Genomic DNA, 23735 nt, shown 5'->3' on the forward strand with positions numbered 1-23735 from the left:
GTTGAAGACCTCCGTGTGATAAGATGCCCCAAGTGGACTCAAGACCCCTTCATGGGAAGATCCTTCTAGGATTCAAGACCTCTTTCTTTCAAGGATTGGGATGAACTAGTTAGCCCATGTATCCTCTTGTGTCGACTTTGCATCCTTGTATCTCCTCTTTGTGTACGTGGATTTAGTATATGTGTGACTGGATTTTTTCTACACTACAAAAAAGACACATCCGTAATAGTATGGCCCGAACGAAAACTTTTTCTGTCATGGTTATGACACTTCTATGATGATAATTGTGACAAAAACACGTATCATCGTAGATGTGGTGGGCTCCTACTTATGTGACAAAAAATCATGACAAAAATGGGCTTTTCATCCTGGGATGGCCGGAGACACACCTGCAATGACATTCTTTGGGCCATCCATGATATAGAAAATCGTGGTAGAAACGAGGGCGAGGAAAATTTCGAGGAGTTCCTGTAGCGACCCGGCCTCAAATGGTCAAGCCCCTATTTATCTGTGCCATCCCTTGATCAGTATGCTGCCACACACACTACATCAATGTATTTTTTTTTACGGACACACTACATCAATGTATATATCAAAGTGCAATCACATATTTAAAACAATACAGAGGCTAGCCAACTCGCTCCCACGGTGATCCCTCGATGTCATGCATTCGCGACTGTCAGATCGTCCTCGTTCTTGGCCTGAGCCGTCACCTGTTGGTAAGTTTTTTTAGAGTATGACTGGTGGGCTCACTTCTGGAAACGTAGCGCAGGTGCGAAAGGATTTTGGCCAATCCTCTCCTCGCGCGCGGCGTGCTTCCAATGGGTCGTCGAACCCTAGACCCCTTTCCCCAATCCCACGACCGCCTCCATCCTCTCGTGCTCCACCCCGAGCGTGCCCGGGCTCCGCCTCCTCCTCCACCATCCCTTCTCTTCTCAATCTTCCTCCTGTCGCAGCCGCCTCCTGTTCTCCCTCTCTTCCTCCTCCTCGCCCCAGGCGACCCCTCTCGCGCTGCTCATCTCCACCTCATATGTGGCATCTTCACTGCCGCCATAGATCGAGGAGGACGGCGTGATGACGACCATGATGCATCGGACATCCCGATCGATGACACCATGGAAGCCATGAGAGCTGGCCGAGGAAAAGGGGGCAGGGCCATAGGCCATGAAGGGCACGGCGGCTGTGGGCGGAAGCAGCATGGGTTGAAGGAGCAGCGGATGTGGGCGGGGTCGGAGGTTGGGGGAGACTCGTCGGCTGGGCGACAGCGAGTGCCGGTGAGTGCTAGCATGTGTCTCCAGAAGCGTCCTCTCCTACAAGGCAGGCAAGGCTGACGTCGTCGCCCTCGCAAGTCCTCCTCCCATCCCTTTTGCTCCCCCTCCCCTGCCTCTTCACCTTGCCTTTGAGTCGGACGCAATGTAAGACAGCCCGCAAGCAAGCTCAAGCTGGAGGCGATGAAATCCCTCTCTTGTGCCAGAATCTAACTTCATATTTGTGAAGTGTTCTTTTGCTTCTATGTACTGTACCATGGTTGTGCTCTGACCAGATCGTTCCCACTTGTTTTGCAGGTTCTACGATCTATTGCATCTCCGTTCTCGTTAAGGTTAGCTGCTCTATTTCCTAGGTACACATGTATTATCGTTTATGTGGGTGCTATCATGGTGCTTGGTCTGCTGATCATTTTAATGTTCTGGATCTGGGGTGTGGCTGCAGGAGAGGGGAGGCGGCCAATGACAGGGAGAAGGATCAGGCCGTCGAGGAGTGCAAGCAGAAGAGTAAGATGTGTATTTTTTATTGCCTCAAATGATTCAGATTAAGAGTGACAACATCTACGTGTTTGGTTGGGTGGAAAAGTCCCGCTTCCGATTACAGCACTTTCATAAGACAGTAGAAGTCGTTTGGTTCAGCCCTCCTGTTTTCTGTTACGATGCTATCCAATACAGCGCTTCACTTCTATGAAAACGTCTGATCATGGCTGGATACGGAATCATGTCCGCTACGTATTCGCTCGTGTCAGAACCAAACAAAACATGTATTCGGGAAGATATATAGCAGCGCTTCCCGATACTGAAAATCAAAAACGATACCAGCGTGGAACCAAACGTATGCTATGTTTAAAGGTGAAAGGGTCAGTTTCCTGCTCTGTAGCTAGTCTTCAGTTATTCTATCACATCACATGTGTCTATTTGACATCCACTTGTTTTCTGTATATATGTCTTCCATTCCATGTATCCTTGGGTGCTTATCTAAAGTTTGTATGTAACTACTTTATGACGCTTGACAGATCACCCCGAAGAATAATTCTGCAAAACAATTATTAGTCCTAACGGCTTTTGTATTTTAAGCTGTACAGTTCATAACATATCATTTGGAACGGATGGAATACATGTCTCAGTTAACTTGATTGATTTGTTTGTCAGATAAATAGCACGGAGAACATATAAGTGCTCTATGTGTGTCTAAGGGCTCCAAGAGATGCAGTCATAGACAGTGACTGGTCCCTGAAGTTTGGGACGTTAAGGATAAAAGCAAGCAGTTTTCAGAAACTTTTAGTTGTGGCTCATGGGTAAATTTTGAAACACAAATTTCTTAACTTGTCAAATGTAGCAGAAATAATTAAGATTTAATCACCGCTACTTCCTGAAATGCAGGTTGCAGCAACTGGGAAACCATTGACAAATGTGGTCTCAGTTGGAGTTGGTGGTAGCTTCCTTGGACCTCTGTTTGTGCATGCAGCTCTCCAGATTGGTAAACATTTATTTTATCTACACTTTCTCTAGGTTTTCTAAACTAAGAATATATTTATTGCCAGATTTTGATCTGATATGCCTTTAAAATGTTACTAATTTTCAGACCAGAAAGCAGAAGAGTCCGCCAAAGGCTGGCAACTGAGATTGTAAGCGTGTACTTAGGGTATGTTTTTGTATTTCTTTCGCTGACACCTGTTACATGTTCTTCTCGCACTTCCTATGGATGATCAAAAATATTAAATGTGAGTAAGTAGAGGCTTCCTTTTTGTCTTTCTGCACCATTCATGCAACCCTAACCAGGAATTATTTCATTATTGGAGTCTTTCATTGTATATATAACTGTATATTGATGCAAGGTGGGAGAAGAAGGAGGTGGCTGGCCTTTATTGTGTTTTGGTGTGGTGCTCTCCTATTTAATGGTAGATATGATGTATAGGTTCAAGCATGTGATTTTTCTTTCAGTGCATATTTGTGCTTTACGATGTTTGATGCATACATAGTTGAACCTCTTACTCCATGTAATACTTTGCCAAAGAAGAATTTATTAATGTTGGTGTTTTTTCTCTTTTCAGATTTTAGCCTGGGTGCATAAACATACATGCCGCACATTATATTCAAATTTCAGTGCAAGATTAAACTAGGGATAAATCATTATGGAAGGGAAATGAATGAATAACAAACTGTATAGATTTATTATCATATCATTTATTTTTGATTGCATGATCTTAATTGCTCATCTCTGAAAATATTTTAGGCTCTTGCTCTTGGAATATTAGACTGACGTGGTGTTGCTTTATGAATAAATGGCGTGCTAACTTACTGGTTTGATTTAGGTGTGTAGGCAGAGGAAACAAAAGAATGATACTCCCAGGTTTAGGCATGCACATGGTCACTGATCACAAAGTAGGTAGGAACATGTGCAGTATTGTGATTTTCAGCAAGAGGAAGAGAAACATAGTTAATTGTACGGATTTTAAGCTACACTATGTGATGTTGCTCTATTATAAAGGCCTTGCTTAACTGCTTGGTTTGCAACATGTATTGCATTTCCAGGGATTATCCTTTTGCTTATTTAGTATTTCCTATGTTCTGTGAAGATTAATTTTGGCCCATACAGTTTCCGGTGACTAGAAGTCTGAAACTGAAGACAGGGCATATTGTTTTGGTTATGAGTGGTTGGAGATATTGTGGCTTGATGTCCCTAGAGTTGTCAGACGCTTCCAAGATCGGTGAGCCTGATTTCTTCTGCAATTCTTCCACCACAGTACATGAAAAGGAATATGTTCTACCTATTGGCACCATTTCTTGTGGAGGATTGGTGCTTCCCCTTTATTTTTTCACACTTTGGTGTCCTTGAGTTCAGAATAGATTCACCTTTGTTCTGATTCTGCGCACACGTCGAGCGACGGTGAGCACATTGGACGGCAACACACCCAGGTGAGATTCACCCGTTCTTTCTCTCCCCATGCCGCCTCCTCCCTTCGGCCCCGATTCATCGGCGCGTGCAGACACCTTTCCTTCTTTGACTTCTCCCCTCTTTTTCGTAAAAGCAAAAAGAAGCAGGAGCAAAACAAAAGTGAGCACCATAGAAAGGATGATTATAAATTATTGCAATCGTTGTTTCCAATATGTCACATTACGGGTTCTTGTTGATCTTTGTTGGTTAAAATATGCGTTGTTGTGACCTTGAGAACATTTTTTTATCTTATTACTGCAGTTTTGGTTTTTCACTCAAACATACAGTAGTTAGAGTTGTTAATCCATACATAGTCGTATTTGTAGGTTGATGTTATCATATCTTTCATTCAATATCTTGTGCAAAGTTACATGCGTATTTTGCTTTCTTTAGGCCGTACATCCGGTTGATTTCTGGACCCATATTTTAATGGTTCTCTTGCAGGTGATGTGAAGGCTAGCTACTATGATCAAGGAAATAACATGTATCTGTGTGGTTTGTTCCTACCGTTGATCGGCCATTGCTGCGTTTAAGGTATGTTGTGCCCGATGCTACTTAATGCTATATAAAACCTATAGTTGTACATAAAACGCCTTGATATGCAAATAACCTAGTTAAAATAAATGGTTGCGCCATCTAGGATAGTCTATATTTGTATTTCATTCAGTTATCTCATATTTCCAGTAAAAAAACTCTTCGCTTTGGGGTTTTGGAATAATCTTCAGGAAGTTGGGGACGAGTTAGTAGAACTTATGGAAATGTCGATACTGTAGCTCAAAGTGTAAGTTTTTATGTCCTTCTATGCATTTATTGATACTCTAGCCTGTTGGCTGACTGTCCCTTACTTATCCAAAAACACTGAGTTCTGCTACTTACCCAACCAGATGTTAAATATTTCAAAATGCGTCTTTATATTGTCATTGTATCGTAGTTGCTTCTCCTGATGTGTTTTTGTTTTACACCAGCATATATTTGGTCCAGAGATATTCAATTGTTTGTCTGATAAGATAATATTTTACTTCTTTATGGAGCACTCTTATGGCAAGCACATTTTTTTGAATGAACTGCTGGTTGGTTTTTTTCTCCATAAATACGATAAATTATCATATCATATGAAATGTTAAGATATACTGAAAATATGCCTTGTATGATGGTGGTCTGGCATTTTAGAATTGTTTTGGGCAATGCATGTTTGTATGCATTTTTCTTTTGGCCCTTGAAGGCTTCCATGGTACGCATCACATCTTTAATAGTTTGCAATTGCGATAAAAAATGATGTGCTCGTATCTTTAGTTTTTATTACACGTGGAGATAATGCCACAACTCTTGCTGGAATTATACTGTCAACTTATGCTAAATTTTTTCTGTCACACGTGACAATTGCTACATCTATTATGTTCTGTCACCGTTTTTACCTTCGTCAATCTCATGCAAAAAATGATAGACGAGTAAGTGTTAGTCAATGACTAACAATAGTCCAATTTTTAAATATTTGTTGAAGTGTAGCTTCTAACTTTATAACATGTGGATACTTTATTTGAGTTTATAATATCCTGTTTTTTGCCTCATAGTTTAGTTTGAATAAAAACAACAAATAGTTTCTATCTCCATGGTTTTCCAGTTTGGTGATTGTTCTCTCCATACAGAGGCATTAATAGCTAATAATACACTTTGTACTTCTCCGGTCCAATAGAAGTTGGCACTGAAGCTAGCAGCAGACTCTGTAGATGTCAAAACAACTTGTACTTTTGTGAACTGCGGGGGGTGGTTATAAACAGTAGTTATTTTCTATGAGGATAAGATGCACAGATGTACATCCTGTTGGTGTGATGTGGGGATTTTAGTTTAGAAGAGACTGAGACCTTGTTACTGAATAGCAGTTCACAGGTGGGCACACCATTCGATCAATTATGCGGGGTTGAGGGTTTATCATGAATATTTTGGTTGGTACAGCTCTCAAACACACAGCAGAGTTGATTTAGGCCCAGTTACTCTTAAATTATTGAACGTGAAAGCATTTGAAAATCACCCTATCCATGAAGTAGTACCAAGCGTGTTTACTAAAATAGGAGTGCATGTGATTTCTTGTGTTCTTATCTGCAGCAGAAGTGGTAATAGGTGTGGTTTTCCTCTATATGTCTTGACAGAATATTAGTATTCTATACTATTTTTTATGCAGTTATTCTTTATTTTTCATGGCGAATGGGCAAATGAAGTCTGAATCTAACATCTATACAGACAATCGCTACTGTTTGCATGTTCTTAGCTGGAAAAGTCGAAGAAACACCTAGGCCTTTGAAGGATGTCATCCTGGTTTCTTACGAGCTTATTCATAAAAAGGATCCTGCTGCTGGTCAGAAAATCAAGCAGAGGGTAATGTAATGGAACCAATTGGATGCTTCTTTTTCTATGGATTGTTCTTTGGTGAACCTTTTTCCCTTTACAAAAGTTGTAGCATGACCTAATTTCACCCTATTAATCTTGTTATTCTCATACAATAACAGAAAATAACTTCAGAAATATAGCCAGTAGAAGGCTAGCTATTTCTATCAGAATCCTAACCTTTTCTCATCAATATATCATTTATTTTGGAATTGTTTTGATTGCATCATCATCTGCTGAAAAGCTTACGAGACTGATAATGATATAGAATAAAACTATATTCTAACCTACGAGGAGGCTGGGCACGTCTTCTAACCCGCAGCAGACTGTATAGGCAGCGGGAGCGCCGGTCCCGTTGCCGGTCCAGACCATGGGCGCAGCTTGGTCGAGCTATAACGAGTGCATCTGATTCCAACTCATCAAGGTGAGCTCCCTCTTTTATTCTTCTCAGGCAATGAGGCGTCATTGTAGGCCCAATCTTTTTGTTTGTTGCATTGAAAAGTGTTGTCATGTTGTGGAAAGGCAACATGTGCTTGATATGTGGAGTTGGTGTTGAGCCTGGCAGTAGTAGAGAGGGAAGGCACCCATCTCACTTGATCTTGAGAGTTGATTCATATCTTTTTTTCTTGACCTGATTGAGTTCCTGTATATGCAAGGATAAAGAATAAGGGGCATTGTCGTGGTTGTTGCTGAAGGTGATGGTCAGGAGCTGATTGCCGGGACTGATGACAAGAACGGAGAGCAGGATGAGTATGTCAACATGCTGTTCCTTGACATTGGCCTTCTTTTATAAAGTTAACATGCAACTCTCCTCCATGGTTAGAAAAAACTAACTTAAACGTTTTGTTTCTTTCATGGTTACTCATTTCTCTTACAGTTGTTGTATCAAAACAATTGTATTTGTTGATGGCCACTTGGGCTCATTTTCGAGGAGAATGAGACGTGGAATAAACTACTCTGAAATGATTGGTTCCCTTCAGACAGTTTATTAGCTAACTAATTTTGGTTGCTGTTGCACGTGATACAGTTGTGCTCTGTTGTTGCCATCTTGCATTTTATGTGAGCTTAAACGGACAATCAATTAAACTTTTACTAAGTTCTTACCGTATGTATTTGCTCAAACACAGTTACTGAAAAATGCAAATATTTTTAGCAAGTGCATGGTTTTAAATGGGACTCGGTGCCATTTAGCGCAATGGGCAGTGTTATATAAATATAATTTTTTGGTGCAACTGTTATACACTTTTTTTCAAACTTGGATTTCACAATGTGATAGACATTTTCAAAAGAGTATGGTTTAATATATGGGCTCTCTACAACGAGTACTGAATATGTCCTTGCAAAATGAAACTATTTTCATCAACAACATGGCTTTAGCAGCTCTTTGCACCATTTGGCGCAATGGATAAGAAATCGCACTGGTCAGCGGCTGAGGAAACGCCTCTGTCACCTAGTTGAGTAACCGAGAAAGAAAGGAAGGGGATAGACAGTCTTCACTGGATCCGCCCCCTGCCTCTTCATATTCATCTCCTCACGGGCCACAGGCATCACGCTACGTGGGCTAGGCTAAATAACATATGGGCTATCCTAATACCTATTGATCCGGCTAAATAACATATGGGCTATCCTAATACCTATTGATCCCTATGTCTCCGTATATGCACAACAAAGACATGTTTTTTTTCTTAGGTTTTTTATCTTTTTCCCTCTTTTTTTGCAGGTATGGGCTATCCTAATACCTCCTAATCTCTATATCTCCGTATATGCACAACAAAGACATGTTTTTTTCTTAGGTTTCTTATCTTTTTTCCTTTTTTTTGCAGGAAAAAGATGCACGGCCAAGTTTCTCATCATGATAACCATGTTTTTAAACTTGCTAAAAAAATACAACCACGCCAACTGTACTCTCTCATCATAGTGGCCATATTTTCAAACTGAACATATTCGTATTATGCAAAGTTTCCCTTTTCCCAGCCTATTATTTAACAATGTAATAAACATGTTTAAAAAATAGCATGATTTAGTTGAAGGTTCTTGCAGCATGAAACTATTTTCATCAACAGCTTGTCTTCAGCAGGTCTCTGTGCCATTTGGCGCAACGGGTCAACTAGTACAAATAATGTAAAACTATATATACCTCGTAAGTTTCAGCGGAAACAATCAAACGGGTGTGGAGTCCTGATATGTCTCCAACGTATCTATAATTTTTTTATTGTTCCATGCTATTATATTATCATTCTTGGATGTTTAAAATCATTTTATAGCAATTTTATATCTTTTTTGGACTAACCTATTGACATAGTGCCCAGTGCCAGATGTTGTTTTTTGCTTGTTTTTTATTTCACAGAAAATCAATACCAAATGGAGTCTAAACGCAGCGAAACTTTTTTGAGATTTTTTCTGGGCCAGAAGACACAAGATGGGCCAAAGAAGTACCAGAGGGGTGCCCCGAGGGGGCACAACCCACCTGGGCGTGCCCTGGTGGGTTGTGCCCACCTCGGTGGCCTCCCACACCGCCTCTTTGCTTTATAAATACCCCAATATTCCAGAAACCCTAGGGGAATCGACGAAAAACAATTCCAGCGGTCGCAAGTTCCAGAAACCATAGATCCAAGCTAGACACCATCACGGAGGGGTTCATCGTCCTCATTGGTGCCTCTCCGATGATGCGTGAGTCCTTCATTGTGGACCCATGGGTCCGTAGTTAGTAGCTAGATGACTTCCTCTCTCTTTTGATTCTCAATACAATGGTCTCTCGGAGATCTATTTTATGTAACTCTTTTTGCGATGTGTTTGTTGGGATCCGATGAACTTTGAGTTTATGATCTGATCTATGTTTTTATCCATGAAATTTATTTAAGTCTTTTGATCTCTTATATGCATGATTACTTATAGCAGTATTTCTTCTTCGAATCTTTGGTTTAGTTAGGCTGACTACATCGATTTTGCTTGCCATGGGAAGATGTGCTTTGTGATGGGTTCGATCTTACGGTGCTCAATCCGAGTGACACAAGAGGAAACGACACGTGTGTATCGTTGCTATTAAGGATAACAAGATGGGGTCTATTCCTACATGAATAGATCTTGTCTATATCATGTCATTATTCTTATTGAATTACTCCATTTCTCCATGAACTTAATACACTAGATGCATGCTGGATAGCGGTCGATGTGTGGAGTAATAGTAGTAGATGCTGGCAAGAGTCGGTCTACTAATCTTGGACGTGATCCCTATATAATGATCATTGCCTGTATATCATCATAATTATTTCAAGTTCTATCAATTCCACAACAGTAATTTGTTCACCCACCGCATGCTATTTTTCTCGAGAGAAGCCACTAGTGAAATCTACGCCCCCGGGTCTATTTTCTCATCATATATTTTCAGATCTATTTTGCTATTTGTAGTTTTGTTTATTTTTAAGTTTTATTTTCAGATCTATTAATCCAAAACTCCAAAAAATACCTTGCTAAATTTTATTTGCTTTTGTTTGCATCTATCAATCTACTACAATTTTATCCCGTTAACTTGACAATTTCCAGCACCGTTACCCGAAAGGGATTGACAACCCCTTTAACACGTCGAGTTGCAAGTATTTGTTCTTTGTTAACGTTTACGTAGTGTTGGGTGGTTCTCCAACTGGTTCGATAACCTTGGTCTCATCACTGAGGCAAATACCTACCGTTGCTGTGCTGCATCATCCCTTCCTCTTTGGGGAAATACCGACGTAGTTCAAGCCGCATCAAAAGGAATTTCTAGCGCCTTTGTCGGGGAGAGATCATCAACATCTACCAGGTTCCTAATCACAAATCTCATCTCCTTGCAATATACATTATTTGCCAGTTGCCTCTCGTTTTCATCTCCCCCACTTCACAAAAATTTGCCGTTTTATTCGCCCTCTTTTCCGTTTGCCGTTTTCTCATCAGGTATGTTTTTGAGTGCAATCTTGTTGTGTAGTCATGATAACTCAAGAGAACACCAAGTTGTGTGATTTCTCCAATACCAACAACAATGATTTTATTGGCACTCCGCTTGCTCCTCCCACCACTTGTGCAGAGTCTTGTGATATTAATGTCTCTTTGGTGAATCTTGTTATGAAAGATCAATTTTCCGGTACTCCTAGTGAGGATGTCGTGTACCATCTTAACACATTCATGAAATTATGCAATATGCAAAAGAACAAAGATGTGGACAATGATATTGTGAAGTTGAAATTGTTCCTATTTTCTTTGTGAGATCGTGCAAAAATTTGGTTTTCTTCTATGCCTCGCAATAGTATAGATTCTTGGGATAAGTGCAAGGATGCTTTTATTACAAAGTATTTTCCGCCCGCGAAAATTATATCCCTTAGGACACAAAATCATGAACTTTAAGGAATTTGAGCATGAACATGTTGTGCAATCTTGGGAAAGAATAAAATTGATGCTAAGAAATTGCCCTACTCATGGTTTGAATCTTTGGATGATCATACGAAATTTTTATGCGGGATTGAATTTTGTTTCTACAAATATTTTAGATTCTGCTGCGGGTGGTACTTTTATGTAAATTACTTTTGGTGAATCTACTAGGTTGCTAGCCAATATTATGGAAAATTATTCACGATGGCTTATCGAAAAGAGCTCCAACTAGAAAAAATAATTAATTCAGTTGAAGAAATTTCTTCTTTGAGTGAAAAAGTTGATGCTCTTATGAAATTGGTTACCAATAAAATTGCTCCTATTGATGTTAGGGATGTGCCTTTGTCTACTTTGATTGAGCAAAATAGTGATGTCGTAGATGTGAATTTTATCTCGCAAAACAATTTTAATAACAATGCTTATAGAGGTATTTTTAATCCTAGGCCTTTTCCTAGTAATTCCTCTAATAATTATGGTAATTACTATGATAATACTTCTTATAATAATAATAGGAACACCTCTGATCTTGAGAATAATATTAAAGAATTTATCAATACTCAAAAAGTTTTCAATGCTACAATAGAAGAAAAGTTGAATAAGATTGTTGATATGTCTGTAAGCATTGATAGAATATCTCATGATGTAGAAAATATAAAGATGAAAATTTTTGTGCCCAAGGTTGATGAATCAACTAAAGCTTTATATGTTTCTATGGATGAAAGTAAGAAAAGAACCGCCATGCTTAGAGCTAAAAGAGAATTATTAGAAAAAGCGTTTTCTAGCGGTTGCTTTCATAAAAATAATGAAGATCTTAAAGTGATTGGTGTTTCTTCTATTTGTTCTTTGTTTAGTAAGATTAAGATTGATCATAAAGGGACTGAAGACTCTTTAGCTAGAAGGCGTCCCGATAATTTGGAGGGTGAAAATCTTGTTGAGAAAATGGATAAAAGTCGGTTTGGAGAGGTTAAAACTTTAACTACTGATGTGCCCACTCTTTTGGATTACAAAGACTTTAATTATGATAATTGCTATTTGGTTGATTGTATTTCTTTGTTGCAATCCATGATAAATTCACCCCATGCTTATGAACAAAATAAAGCTTTTACTAAACATTTTGTTGATGCTATGATGAAAGCTTTGGAAGAAAAGTTGGAATTAGAGATTTCAATTCCTAGAAAATTACATGATGAATGGGAACCTACTATCAAAGTCAAGATTAAAAATTATGAGTGTTTTGTTTTATGCGACTTGGGTGCTAGTGTTTCTACAATTCCAAAATCTTTATGTGATGTGTTTGGTCTTACCGATATTGAAGAATGTTCTTTAAATTTGCACTTAGTGGATTCTACTATTGAAAAGCCTATGAGAAGAATTAATGATGTTCTTATTCTTGCAAATAGGAATTATGTTCCCATAGATTTTATTATTCTTGATATTGATTCAATCCGTCTTGTCCAATTATACTTGGTAGACCGTTCTTACGTACTATCTGTGCCGTGATTGATATGAAAGAAGGCAATATTAAATTTCAATTTTCACTAAGGAAGGGTATGGAACACTTCCCTAGAACAAGAATTAGGCCACCATATGAATCAAGGGCATCGTATGGATCTAGGAATAAAGAAGAAAATACTTAGACTTTTGCTTTCTGCCTAGCTAGGAGCGTAAAACGATAGCACTTGTTTGGAGGCAACCCAATCTTTATCTTTTTGCTTTTAGGTTTTCTTGCTGTTTTAGAATAAATATATAAAGATGCATCTGATTAGATGTGTTTTTATGTTTTAATTAGTGTTTCTGCCAAGCAAAGCCTTTGGGATCATGTTGGGTGATAGTTGCTTTGATCTTGTTGAAAAATAGAAACTTCTGCATGCAGAAAAATAATTTTCATAAATCACATAAACGTGGTTTTTCTCTTAATTTTTTACAGAAGATTGATATACAAATTTCCCATGTTGTCCCAAGTTTTCAGAATTTTTGGAGTTACATAAGTATACGAAGTTCCCTAATTACTATAGACTGTTCTGTTTTTGACACATTCTGTTTTCTTTGCATTGTGTGCTTATTTTAATGAATCTATGGTTTGTATTGGAGGGTATAAGCCATAGTAAAGTTGGAATACAGTAGATATAATGCAAAAATAAAATATGAATGGGTTTGCAATAGTAATTAGAGTAGTGATTTGCTTTGTTATACTAACAGATCTCACGAAGGTTTGTTGAGTCTTGTGTGATTGAAGTTTTCATGTTTTGGGTGAGATCATGATGGATGAAGGAATAAGGAGTAAGAAGAGCCTAAGCTTGGGGATGCCCATGGCATCCCGAGCTATTATCTAGAAGATAAGCAAGCAACTAAGCTTGGGGATGCCCAAGTGGCATCCCCTCTTTCTTCTAACGACCATATGTATTTTTCTTGGAGCTATATTTTTATTCATCACATATCATGAGTTTTTCTTGGAGTGTCTTTTATTATATGAGTCTTTGATTGTTTTGCTTTTTATTTTGTGTCATCTATCCTTGCTGGACACACCTATTTTAGGGAGCCAAAATTTTGCTATGACTTGTTAGAATTGCTCTCTATGCTTCACTTAAATCTTTATGAGCTATGGAATTGCTCTAGTACTTCACTTATCTCTTTTGAGCATGGTGTGCTTTAGTACTTTTGAAGAAATGCTCTCATGCTTCACTTAGATTTATTTGAGAGGTAGTAAAAATTTAAATAAATTCTCTCTTGCTTCACTTAAATTATTTTGAGAGAAGAACTTTTTTATGCTCATGTTCTTCACTTAGATTTGTTTGAGCTATCAAAAGCAACATATGAAATTAGTCCCAAAGTGATAGATATTGAAGACGAATATAATAAAAACTTTCTTGAAGATCATTGGACAAAATAAACTTGATTCTTTGTAATAGTTTTGCAGTATGATGATATGATATGCGAGTCATGTTAATGAGTATTATGTTTTAGTAAGAATATTGGTGTTAAGGTTTGTGATTCCCTATGCAAGCACGAAAGTAAATAGTTATGCAATGAAATTACATCCTACTTGTGGTGCATTATTCAGTGTTAGCTATGCTTAGTGCTCGCTTATGTGATTTTTCGTTTCTTGGTTGGATGCTTCTCAATCTTTTTGCTAGCCTTCACTTGCACTAAGTATGGTCACTACTTGTGCATCCAAAATCCTTAAACCTAGTTTTGCCATATGAGTCCACTATACCTACCTATATGCGGTATTCATGTGCCATTCTAAGAAAATTTGTATGTGCCATCTCTAATTTCAAAATAAATTTCCCTTTTGTGTGCTCGTACTGCTCAAGAAACGGTAGGGGGTGGCTGATATTTTTTCATGCAAGATGTGTTATTCTCAAGATGAGTGTTTATTCACTTGTCATTGTAGGAGAGTACGTAATAGGGATGGCCAGTGCCGAAAGGAAAAATGAATTTACTTTATGTTGTCAAATAATAAATTCCTTGGAAAGTGTTGGTATGGACAACACCCGTGGATTCGGTTAGCCGTGGAATGTGAAAGTATGGTGGAAAAAGGAATAAACTTTATTTTCAATTTGGGAACCGCCTAAGATATATCTAGCATGGAAAGATTGGGAACTACTCCATCATTTTCGTTGACAGGAAAAGCATGCCACCCAAAATCATTATCTCTATCTTTTTCGCTTTGAGCTCTGGCACCTCTACAAATCCCTACTTCCCTCTGCGAAGGGCCTCTCTATTTACTTTATGCAATATTTATTTTTATTTGAGTCTCCATCTTCTCTTATAAAGGACCAACTAAGGGGCACTATGAGCGTACTTGAGCATTGGGTGTAGCCAATATGCGAGTATGTTTCATGAATGGATCAATGATTAAGCATAATGGGCTAGGGATTACTTGCTTTAGTATTGATATTTTGAAAGACATGGTTGCTTGTTGAAATACTTGAGTATTGAAATCCTCATGTCAAAACTAGACTATTGCTTTGAATCATATAAATTTCCAAATGTCCATGCTACAAAGAAAAGAATATGTGATGAACATGTTAGGCAGCATTCCACATCAAAAATTCTGTTTTCATCATTTACCTACTCGAGGACGAGCAGGAGTTAAGCTTAGGGATGCTAATACGTCTCCAATGTATCTATAATTTTTTATTGTTCCATGCTATTATATTATCATTCTTGGATGTTTTACAATCATTTTATAGCAACTTTATATCATTTTTCTAGGACTAACCTATTGACATAGTGCCTAGTGTCAGTTGCTGTTTTTTGCTTGTTTTTTATTTCGCAGAAAATCAATACCAAACGGAGTCCAAATGCAGCAAAACTTTTTGGAGATTTTTTCTGGTCCAGAAGACACAGGATGGGCCAAAGAAGTACCAGAGGGGTGCTCCGAGGTGCACAACCCACCTAGGCGCGCCTGGGGGCCTAGGCGCGCCCTGTTGGGTTGTTCCCACCTTGGTGGCCTCCGGCACCGCCTCTTTGCTCTATAAATACCCCAATATTCCGGAAACCCTTGGTGTGTTAACGAAAAACAATTCCAGCCGCCGCAAGTTCCAGAAACCACATATCCAATCTAGACATCATCACGGAGGGGTTCATCATCCTCATTGGTGCCTCTCCGAGGATGCGTGAGTAGTTCATTGTAAACCTATGGGTCCGTAGTTAGTATCTAGATGGCTTCCTCTCTCTCTTTTGATTCTCAATACAATGGCCTCTTGGAGATCTATTTGATCTAACTCTTTTTACGATGTGTTTGTTGGGATCCGATGAACTTTGAGTTTATGATCAGATCTATGTTTTTATCCATGAAAGTTATTTGAGTATTTTGATCTCTTATATGCATGATTACTTATAGCCTCGTATTTCTTGTTCAAATCTTTCACTTAGTTAGACCGACTAGATCGATTTTTCTTGCCATGGGAAGAGGTGCTTTGTGATGGGTTCGATCTTACAGTGCTCAATCCCAGTGATAGAAGGGGAAATGACACGTATGTATCATTGCTATTAAGGATAACAAGATGGGGTCTATTCCTACATGAATAGATCTTGTCTACATCATGTCATCGTTCTTATTGCATTACTCCGTTTCTCCATGAACTTAATACACTAGATGCATGCTGGATAGTGGTCGATGAGTGGAGTAATAGTAATAGATGCAGGCAGGATTCGGTCTACTAATCTTGGACGTGATGCCTAAATAATGTTCATTGCCTGGATATCACCATAATTATTTGAAGTTCTATCAATCACCCAACAGTAATTTGTTTACCCATCGTATGCTATTTTTCTCGAGAGAAGCCACTAGTGAAATCTACGGCCCCCGGGTCAATTTTCTCATCCTATATTTTTAGATCTATTTTGATATTTGCCTTTTCGTTTATTTGCAACTTTTATTTTTAGATCTATTAATCCAAAAACCCCAAAAAATACCTCGCTGAATTTTATTTGCTTTTATTTGCATCTATCAATCTACTACAATTTTATCCCGTCAACTTGACAATTTCTGGCACCGTTACCTAAAAGGGATTGACAACCCCTTTAACACGCCGGGTTGCAAGTATTTGTTCTTTCTGTGCAGGTACCGTTTACGTAATGTTGCGTGGTTCTCCTGCTGGTTCAATAACCTTGGTCTCGTCACCGAGGGAAATACCTACCGTCGCTGTGTTGCATCATCCCTTCCTCTTTGGGGAAATACCAATGTAATTCAAGCCACATCAAGTCCCATCAATGCTATCGACAGGTTGAGTGTAGACTGTAACCCTACAATAAAACTCACTCGTCGTAGGAAAATCCTGCAACATGATATGTTGCAGCCGTGTAGGTCAGTACATTGAATGTATCGACAAGATCAGAAAAGAAAAATAGATGATAGAACTATTGTATATGCAATATGGCTTTGTGGCTCTATGTCTGAGTTTTTGCATAAAAGCTGGTTTTGCTTTATTTTTCCCTACAACAAAGGATAGTCCAGGAAATCTCTACTACAGAGTTATCGACTATGACATGGTTCCACCAACCGATGTCTCACAGCCCATATCATCATAGGTTGCCCATAATTCAGTTTTCAATCCGGTGAGAGTTTAGAGATAGATCCAAGTCCAGAGGTTCAAATTATCCATAACTGGGGACACGGCTAATCAATTAGGTTTGCAAAGTGATGTGCACTTTACCCACCAGATTTGTTCCCTCTTTGAAAGTTCTCGCACTGCCGGTTGATTGAGAACGGGACGAACGAAACATGGTCTTCCTAAGAGTTCGTCTGACCACTGTCTGGTGCCCATCCAGTCCGACCATAGTTCTACATCTGCTAGCACTGTCCCATCCACAGTCACAACTAACGTCAACCAAGCGAGAGCCCATAGTGATTTGTGGCTGCACAAGTAAGCTTCCGGGCATGAAGTATTCTTCCATCTCTTTGAGTCTAGGTGAAGCTTTCCGCAAGATTTCTTCCATCCATCCCGACCATCCACTGGTTGCTCCAGGGTGCCCATCAAATACATCCTTCACCCAGTAGTGTGTATTGAAATCTTGTCTCAAGTCTTGAAGTCTACAAAATGAAGGCCTTGAAGAATGCCGGTCTTCAAGTTGCCATCATGAAGTTGTCGTCATTGACGTAGAGTCCTCCATTCTCACATCACTCCTGAACACTCTTACCAAACCCCGTCGACTACAACGTAACATTAAAACTAAATAACATCTAGGGGCTTGATAACAAGGAGATGGGTTACTACCTCATGCATTCTACTCAACTACAAGAATTCAAAATCACTATTGGAGGAATTGATGAAAAAGGTGGCACAAAATGCATGTAAAATCATAGGTATAAAACAATATGGTCAAAGTGAACTTGCCTGGTAAGTTGATGAAGGTTATAACACTGTCAGAAAGAAAGACTTGGTAGAACTGTTCGTCACTCCGATGAAATCTATATAATCAAACAATGCATTGATATAATCAATCATTCTAGCAAACAATACTAGCAATCAAAATAACACTCAACAAATAAAACAACAAAGAAATCAATAATGAAAACCATAAAATTCCAAAGAAAATTCAAAATAAAAATACAAAGAAAACTACTAAAGAAAAATACAAAGAAAACTTCAAAAGACTTGGCAGAAACTATGAAGCCTATTTACAAACAAAAATACAAAGAACACTAAGCAATAAAAGTTTTTGTCCTACTAAACTTAACAGCAAAGAAACACTAAACTAATAACTTAACAGAAAATAAAATAAAGTTGTATTAAATTAACAAAAATAATTTTAACTAGAGTTTTGTATGCAAAAAGAATCAACCTAAAAGCCTTTCTAAAACTCCTACTAAGATTAAAACAAGTGTATCTACAAAACTAAAGAAACTGAATAATAAAAATTTATTTTAACTAAAAGTAAAAGTGGCTATAGTTCCTAACAGAAACAAAGTAAAACTTGTCAAAATACAAAAGAAAACTATATGACACTAATCCTATAAAATACTAAAACATTACTGTTTTTGCAATAAACCTAATTTAAAATAAACTAAAAGTAAATCAGTATATGCTACTGGATAAACAAAATAGTAGAAAAAGAATCAATAAAAAATATTTTAGATTTCAAGATATGGCCAAAATAGTGATTTGAACAAATTTCATGAAATTCAAATTTGAAAACCATGGGCACAAATAGACACTAGACAAAATTATAAGGATAATGCAAAAAGAATCACTAATTTGGGACTTAAAATCTAAAAGATATAAAGAATATAAAAACTGAACTATTCTGAAAATTTAAACAAAAACTAAAAATAAGAAAAACTACGAGTCGGTTAGGAGTACATGTGGCTTCTCCTGATTCACTACGGGGGTTGTGCGTGTTTTTACGGGCGGACGACTAGTATCTAACAGAGTAAAGTTTGGTCGATCTAATATAAAACGAATCTAAAGGGGCCGATGGATCGGGATCTAACGACATGGGTTTTGCCGACGAGAGAGAGAGAGGGACGGGTGACCGGTCAGTACCTTGGTGGTCGATGGTGGCCATGGTGGTGGCTCGGGCGAGGTTGGGGATGGTGTTCCGGTGATCCCTGACAATGGTGGCGTTGTCCAGTCTATGCGGCAGAACGAGGCGGTCATGTAGGTGGTCTTGGAGTCGGTGGAGGCGTTTGGAAGTGACGACAGCGAGCTTGACGGTGGCGATGGCATTCGGTGGTGAGCAGGGATGGTGCTCTGGTCATCGAGGAGGTTGAGGCGCTCGTCCTGGCGATGTAGGGAAGCGAAGGGGTTCTCGGGGTCATCTTAGATGGCGGCGAGGTGGTCAGGAGCGTGGGGTAGGGCAGCAATGGCGCGGCAGCAAAGCTTTGCTCTGATGAGAAATGGCAGCAAGGGCAGGGGGTCTCGAGGGGTTTTACGAGTGAGATCAATCGGGAAGGTAGGGTACTTATAGGGGAGGGTTGCGTGGGGCAGGGGCCTGCATGGAACGACAACGATCGGCGACGGGATACGGATCCGTGGTGGATCTCCGGCGAGCTAAGGACAGAGGACGAAGAAGGCAGGCGGGGTTCCATCGCTCGAGTGGGCCCCACTGTCAGCGAGAGAGAGAAACCAGGAATAGAGCGGCGAGCGATCCGAAAAGATTCGGATGCGACCGTGATGCTCTTGGGCGGGCCTGGTATTGTGGGCCGAGGGGGTTTAGTTCCTTTTAAATGAAAACTTTCCTATTTTTAATAACACAGAGAACAAAGGAAAGAAAAAAAATGAAAATATAATATAATCTAGACATATTATATATCAAATTTTTTAGAAAAATAAATCCACCATGAACTATTTTTCAAAGTCAAATAAAATTCACACAAATTCAAAAAATGCAAATAGTGCTACTATTGCATTTAAAATTCAAATAAAATTATTTTAAAATACCCAAATGATTTCAAATTTCCTTTTGTCCAATTTTCTATTGTAGGGAATCATTTTACCCAAATTTCCATATATTTTATTTTTGAAGAAAAATAATTTGAATAAAAACCAAATAACTCCCAATTGGATTTGAATTTGAATTTCAAAACAATTTCAAATCTTTTGTGCTTTCCCTTGGCCAAAATATTTCAAATGCCTTTGAATATTTGAAGTTTCATATTACTTCTTTCTTTTTGAATATTTCCAGAGGTTTTGAAATTTGATAATTCAAAATTACTCCAAATTGAAAGTGGGCTTCAAAAGACCTTCAAAGGGACTTTCAATTTGATTCTTTCAAACTTTCAAAACCGTTCTCATTTCTTTAAATAGAAGAAGTCATATCAGCTCCACTCAAGGGTTTTGTTATGAATTGGATTTGGATTCAGTGGAGACGAAGTGTAAAGAGGAATGTTTGGGAAAGTCATTTCATTCCCTCTCATTCAACTTTCCAAAAAAAATGTTCAAATTCCACTCAATTTCTTACAATCAATCACACAACAATAAAAAAATCATATTTATTTATTTAATATAGCATTCCAAAATTTAGAATTTTGGATGTTACTGTTCCTGGTTACGGTGGGTGGTCGGGGCCGAGTGATGCAGTGTGGTTTGCGCATTTTTGTCATACGTGCGATTGTGCGAGGCGCTCGCTAACTGAGACCAAGCGAGGCGTTCGCTTACTGAACCCGAGCGATCGATCGATCCCACTACGTACTGAAGCCGATCGATCTCTTCGCTACTAACTGAACCCAATCAATTGCTTTGCTGCTAACTGAACCTAAACGGTTCTTTCAATGGTGCTGCTAACTAAACCCAAGCAATCGATCGCTCCTACTGCTTACTAAAGGCGGTTGAGCCCCCGTGCGAGACGTAGTGAGCCGGTGTGCTGGGTTGCCTCTTGATGAACAGTGCCCGTTGCAACCGCGCGCGTGATACGTAGAACGAGTCAAGACGTGTGGTGAGTCCACAAGTTGCTTGGCTCTGGATGAATAGTTCCCCATGGGGATTGGATGAACAGGACCCCGTGGTAGTAGGCGGTTGTCGCTGGATGAACAGGACCCTGAGGAGGCCACCACACACCCCAGCTAGTTGGGGGTGGATGAACCGGACCTCGTGGAGGCTGGATGAATAGTAACTGGTGGAGGCTAAATGAACAATAGCCCTTGGATGAACAGTACCGATGGAGGCTGGAGGAAGTCGAGGTGGATGGATAGTATCCCATGGAGTCCCGTTTTGCCGTAGGCCACACCCCTCCTGATGAACAAGACCCCGTTTCGACTGTATGCACTCTAAGTGAAGTCTGTTTCCTCTATTTTGTGGTGCACCAGACCCTTCCCGATCAACAGGACCCAATTTCAATCGTAGGCATTTGGAGAGAAGTATGTTTCCTCCGTTTTGTGGTATGCCACGCCCCTCCCGATGAACATGATCCTGTTTCGACCGTAGGCAGTCGAATAGCAGGCCCTTTCCTCCGTTTTGCGGTACGCCAGACCCCATTTCGCTTGTTCCGTACAAGCCAGTTGGCTCCCATTGAATAGGACGCATTATGACCCAGTTGTCTCCCGATGAACATGACGTCGTTTCCCTGTTCTAACCCAGCCGGTTGGCTGCCAATGAATAGGGCATAGTCGTTGTACGTGTTCGAGACCACGCCCGTATGTACGTACGTGGTCATCATTTTTGTAGCATGACTGTATGTATGTGTACATGATTCAGACTAGACTACCTAAACTGCTACCGCTCCTTACTATGCCATGCTTCATCATGGCAGACAGACCGATGCACCAGTATGTACATACACGTTTGCGACCAGACAGACAACGCTACATATGCTTCGACTAGGTGGGTCCCAATTGTCAGGGAGGATGAGGAGGCACTTCCTTGCGTGCGGTGATATAGATGGTAGGTCCAAGCTGTCAAGGGTAGGCACCATTTTTTGCATGTAATAAGGAGGCACTTCCTTCTGTGCAAAGATGTAGCTGGTGGGTCCAGCTATCAGCGTCACTGCTTATAGTCCTCTTCTGATGGCTATCGTTCGCTGACCACGTTGATCAATGCCGCGTGGATAGCACCTAGGTAGTGGACGACAGCGAGGCCCAAGAAGGGAATGACCTAGAGTCGGGGAAGACGCGGAGGGGAGTATGACGATTGACTAGTTCGGCTATGGTGTGAGGCTGCCATAACCGTAGAATCACAGGGGGTGTGGGTGTGTAGAGGGATGGTCTGGCCAGCGGTGGGAGTAGGAGGGTGGGTGAGGCCTACGCAGCAGCACAGTTGTCCATGAGAGGCAGGAGCACGCGGTCCCGCCGGTGCTGGTTTGGGCGGCCGGAGCATGAAAGTTAGAGGTTGAAGAAGCAGCACAACCATTGGATTAACATCCAACGGTTGCTGCTGATAGAACCGTTTCTTGACTAAGTTGACAAAGCCCTACGTATGTGTCAACTTAGTAGAGCCACAAGTCAGCCCCCAACTCTGGTGGGCGTCAGTTTTCATGGGGAGCAATCATTATTTTTCTCTTAATAAGGAGGCACTTCCTTCCATGCGAAGATATAGCTGGTGGGTCCCAGCTGTCAGGGGGAGGATTCATTTTTTCGTGTAATAAGGAGGCACTTGCTTGCGTGTGGCCATGGACCATGTGGGTCCCTACCGTTGATACGTCTCCTACGTATCAATAATTTTTGATTGTTCCATGCTATTTTATTACCCGTTTTGGATGTTATGGGCTTTACTTTACACTTTTATATCATTTTTGGGACTAACCTACTAACCAGAGGCCCAACCAGTATTGCTGGTTTTTTGTCTATTTCAGTGTTTCGAAGAAAAGGAATATCAAACGGAGTCCAAACGGAATGAAACCTTCGGGAGCATTATTTTTGGAACAGAAGCAATCCAGGGGACTTGGAGTGCAAGCTAGGGAAGCATCGAGGAGGCCACGAGATAGGGGTTCGCGCCCATCCACCCTCCTAGGCGCGCCCTCCACTCTCGTGGGCCCCTTGTGGCTCCCCCGACCGACTTCTTTCGCCTATATATTCCCATATACCCTAAAAACATCGAAGCGAACAATAGATCGGGAGTTCCGCCGCCGCAAGCCTCTGTAGCCACCAAAAACCTCTTGGGAGCCCGTTCCGGCACCCTGCCGGAGGGGAGGATCCATCGCCGGTGGCCATCTTCATCATCCCGGCGCTCTCCATGACGAGGGAGGAGTAGTTCACCCTCGGGGCTGAGGATATGTAACAGTAGCAATGTGTTTGATCTCTCTCTCTCTCGTGTTCTTGAGGTGATACGATCTTGATGTATCGCGAGCTTTGCTATTATAGTTGGATCTTATGATGTTTCTCCCCCTCTACTCTCTTGTGATGGATTGAGTTTTCCCTTTGAAGTTATCTTGTCGGATTGAGTCTTTAAGGATTTTAGAACACTTGATGTATGTCTTGCCGTGCTTATTTGTGGTGACAATGGGATATTCACGTGATCCACTTGATGTATGTTTTGGTGATCAACTTGCGGGTTCCGCCCATGAACCTATGCATAGGGGTTGGCACACGTTTTCGTCTTGACTCTCCGGTAGAAACTTTGGGGCACTCTTTGAAGTACTTTGTCTTGGTTGAATAGATGAATCTAAGATTGTTTGATGCATATCATGTAATCATGCCCACAGATACTTGAGATGACAATGGAGTATCTAGGTGACATTAGGGTTTTGGTTGATTTGTGTCTTAAGGTGTTATTCTAGTACAGACTCTATGATAGATTGAACGGAAAGAATAGCTTCGTGTTATTTTACTACGGATCTTGAATAGATCGAGCAGAAAGGATAACTTTGAG

The 23735-nt window shown here is 40.1% G+C and overlaps 1 protein-coding gene across 37 annotated transcripts; it reads left to right on the plus strand.

Annotated features, from left to right (window-relative positions):
* Positions 1-801: 801 nt before the first annotated feature.
* Positions 802-8793, plus strand: LOC119320068. 37 transcript variants are annotated; one of them, XR_005154777.1, is made up of 13 exons: positions 802-1415; positions 1566-1600; positions 1711-1772; positions 2418-2563; positions 2649-2745; positions 2851-3654; positions 3865-3976; positions 4111-4184; positions 4648-4737; positions 4888-4984; positions 6442-6576; positions 6854-7009; positions 7242-7568. XR_005154777.1 is itself a non-coding variant. In XM_037594204.1 (5 exons), the coding sequence occupies exons 2-5, from the start codon at positions 6506-6508 to the stop codon at positions 7575-7577; spliced, it is 429 nt and encodes a 142-aa protein (XP_037450101.1). In that variant the 5' UTR covers positions 4991-5651; positions 6442-6505; the 3' UTR covers positions 7578-7602. The 37 variants fall into 37 exon arrangements, 1 of the variants encoding a protein (XP_037450101.1); XR_005154783.1 differs by having other exon boundaries at positions 2851-3166; XR_005154778.1 differs by having other exon boundaries at positions 2851-2910; positions 3581-3654; positions 3845-4184.
* Positions 8794-23735: the final 14942 nt, after the last annotated feature.

The sequence above is a fragment of the Triticum dicoccoides genome, chromosome 6B, assembly GCF_002162155.2.
Source record: "Triticum dicoccoides isolate Atlit2015 ecotype Zavitan chromosome 6B, WEW_v2.0, whole genome shotgun sequence".
Taxonomy (NCBI): domain Eukaryota; kingdom Viridiplantae; phylum Streptophyta; class Magnoliopsida; order Poales; family Poaceae; genus Triticum; species Triticum dicoccoides.

Bases quoted from the DNA above. Each gene is read 5' to 3' on its own strand.
- LOC119320068 (XM_037594204.1), top strand. From the start codon at position 6,506: ATGTCATCCTGGTTTCTTACGAGCTTATTCATAAAAAGGATCCTGCTG. The intron at 6,577-6,853 runs GTAATGTAATGG...ATAATGATATAG, and splicing joins GTCAGAAAATCAAGCAGAGG to AATAAAACTATATTCTAACC. The intron at 7,010-7,248 runs GTGAGCTCCCTC...GCAAGGATAAAG, and splicing joins TCTGATTCCAACTCATCAAG to AATAAGGGGCATTGTCGTGG.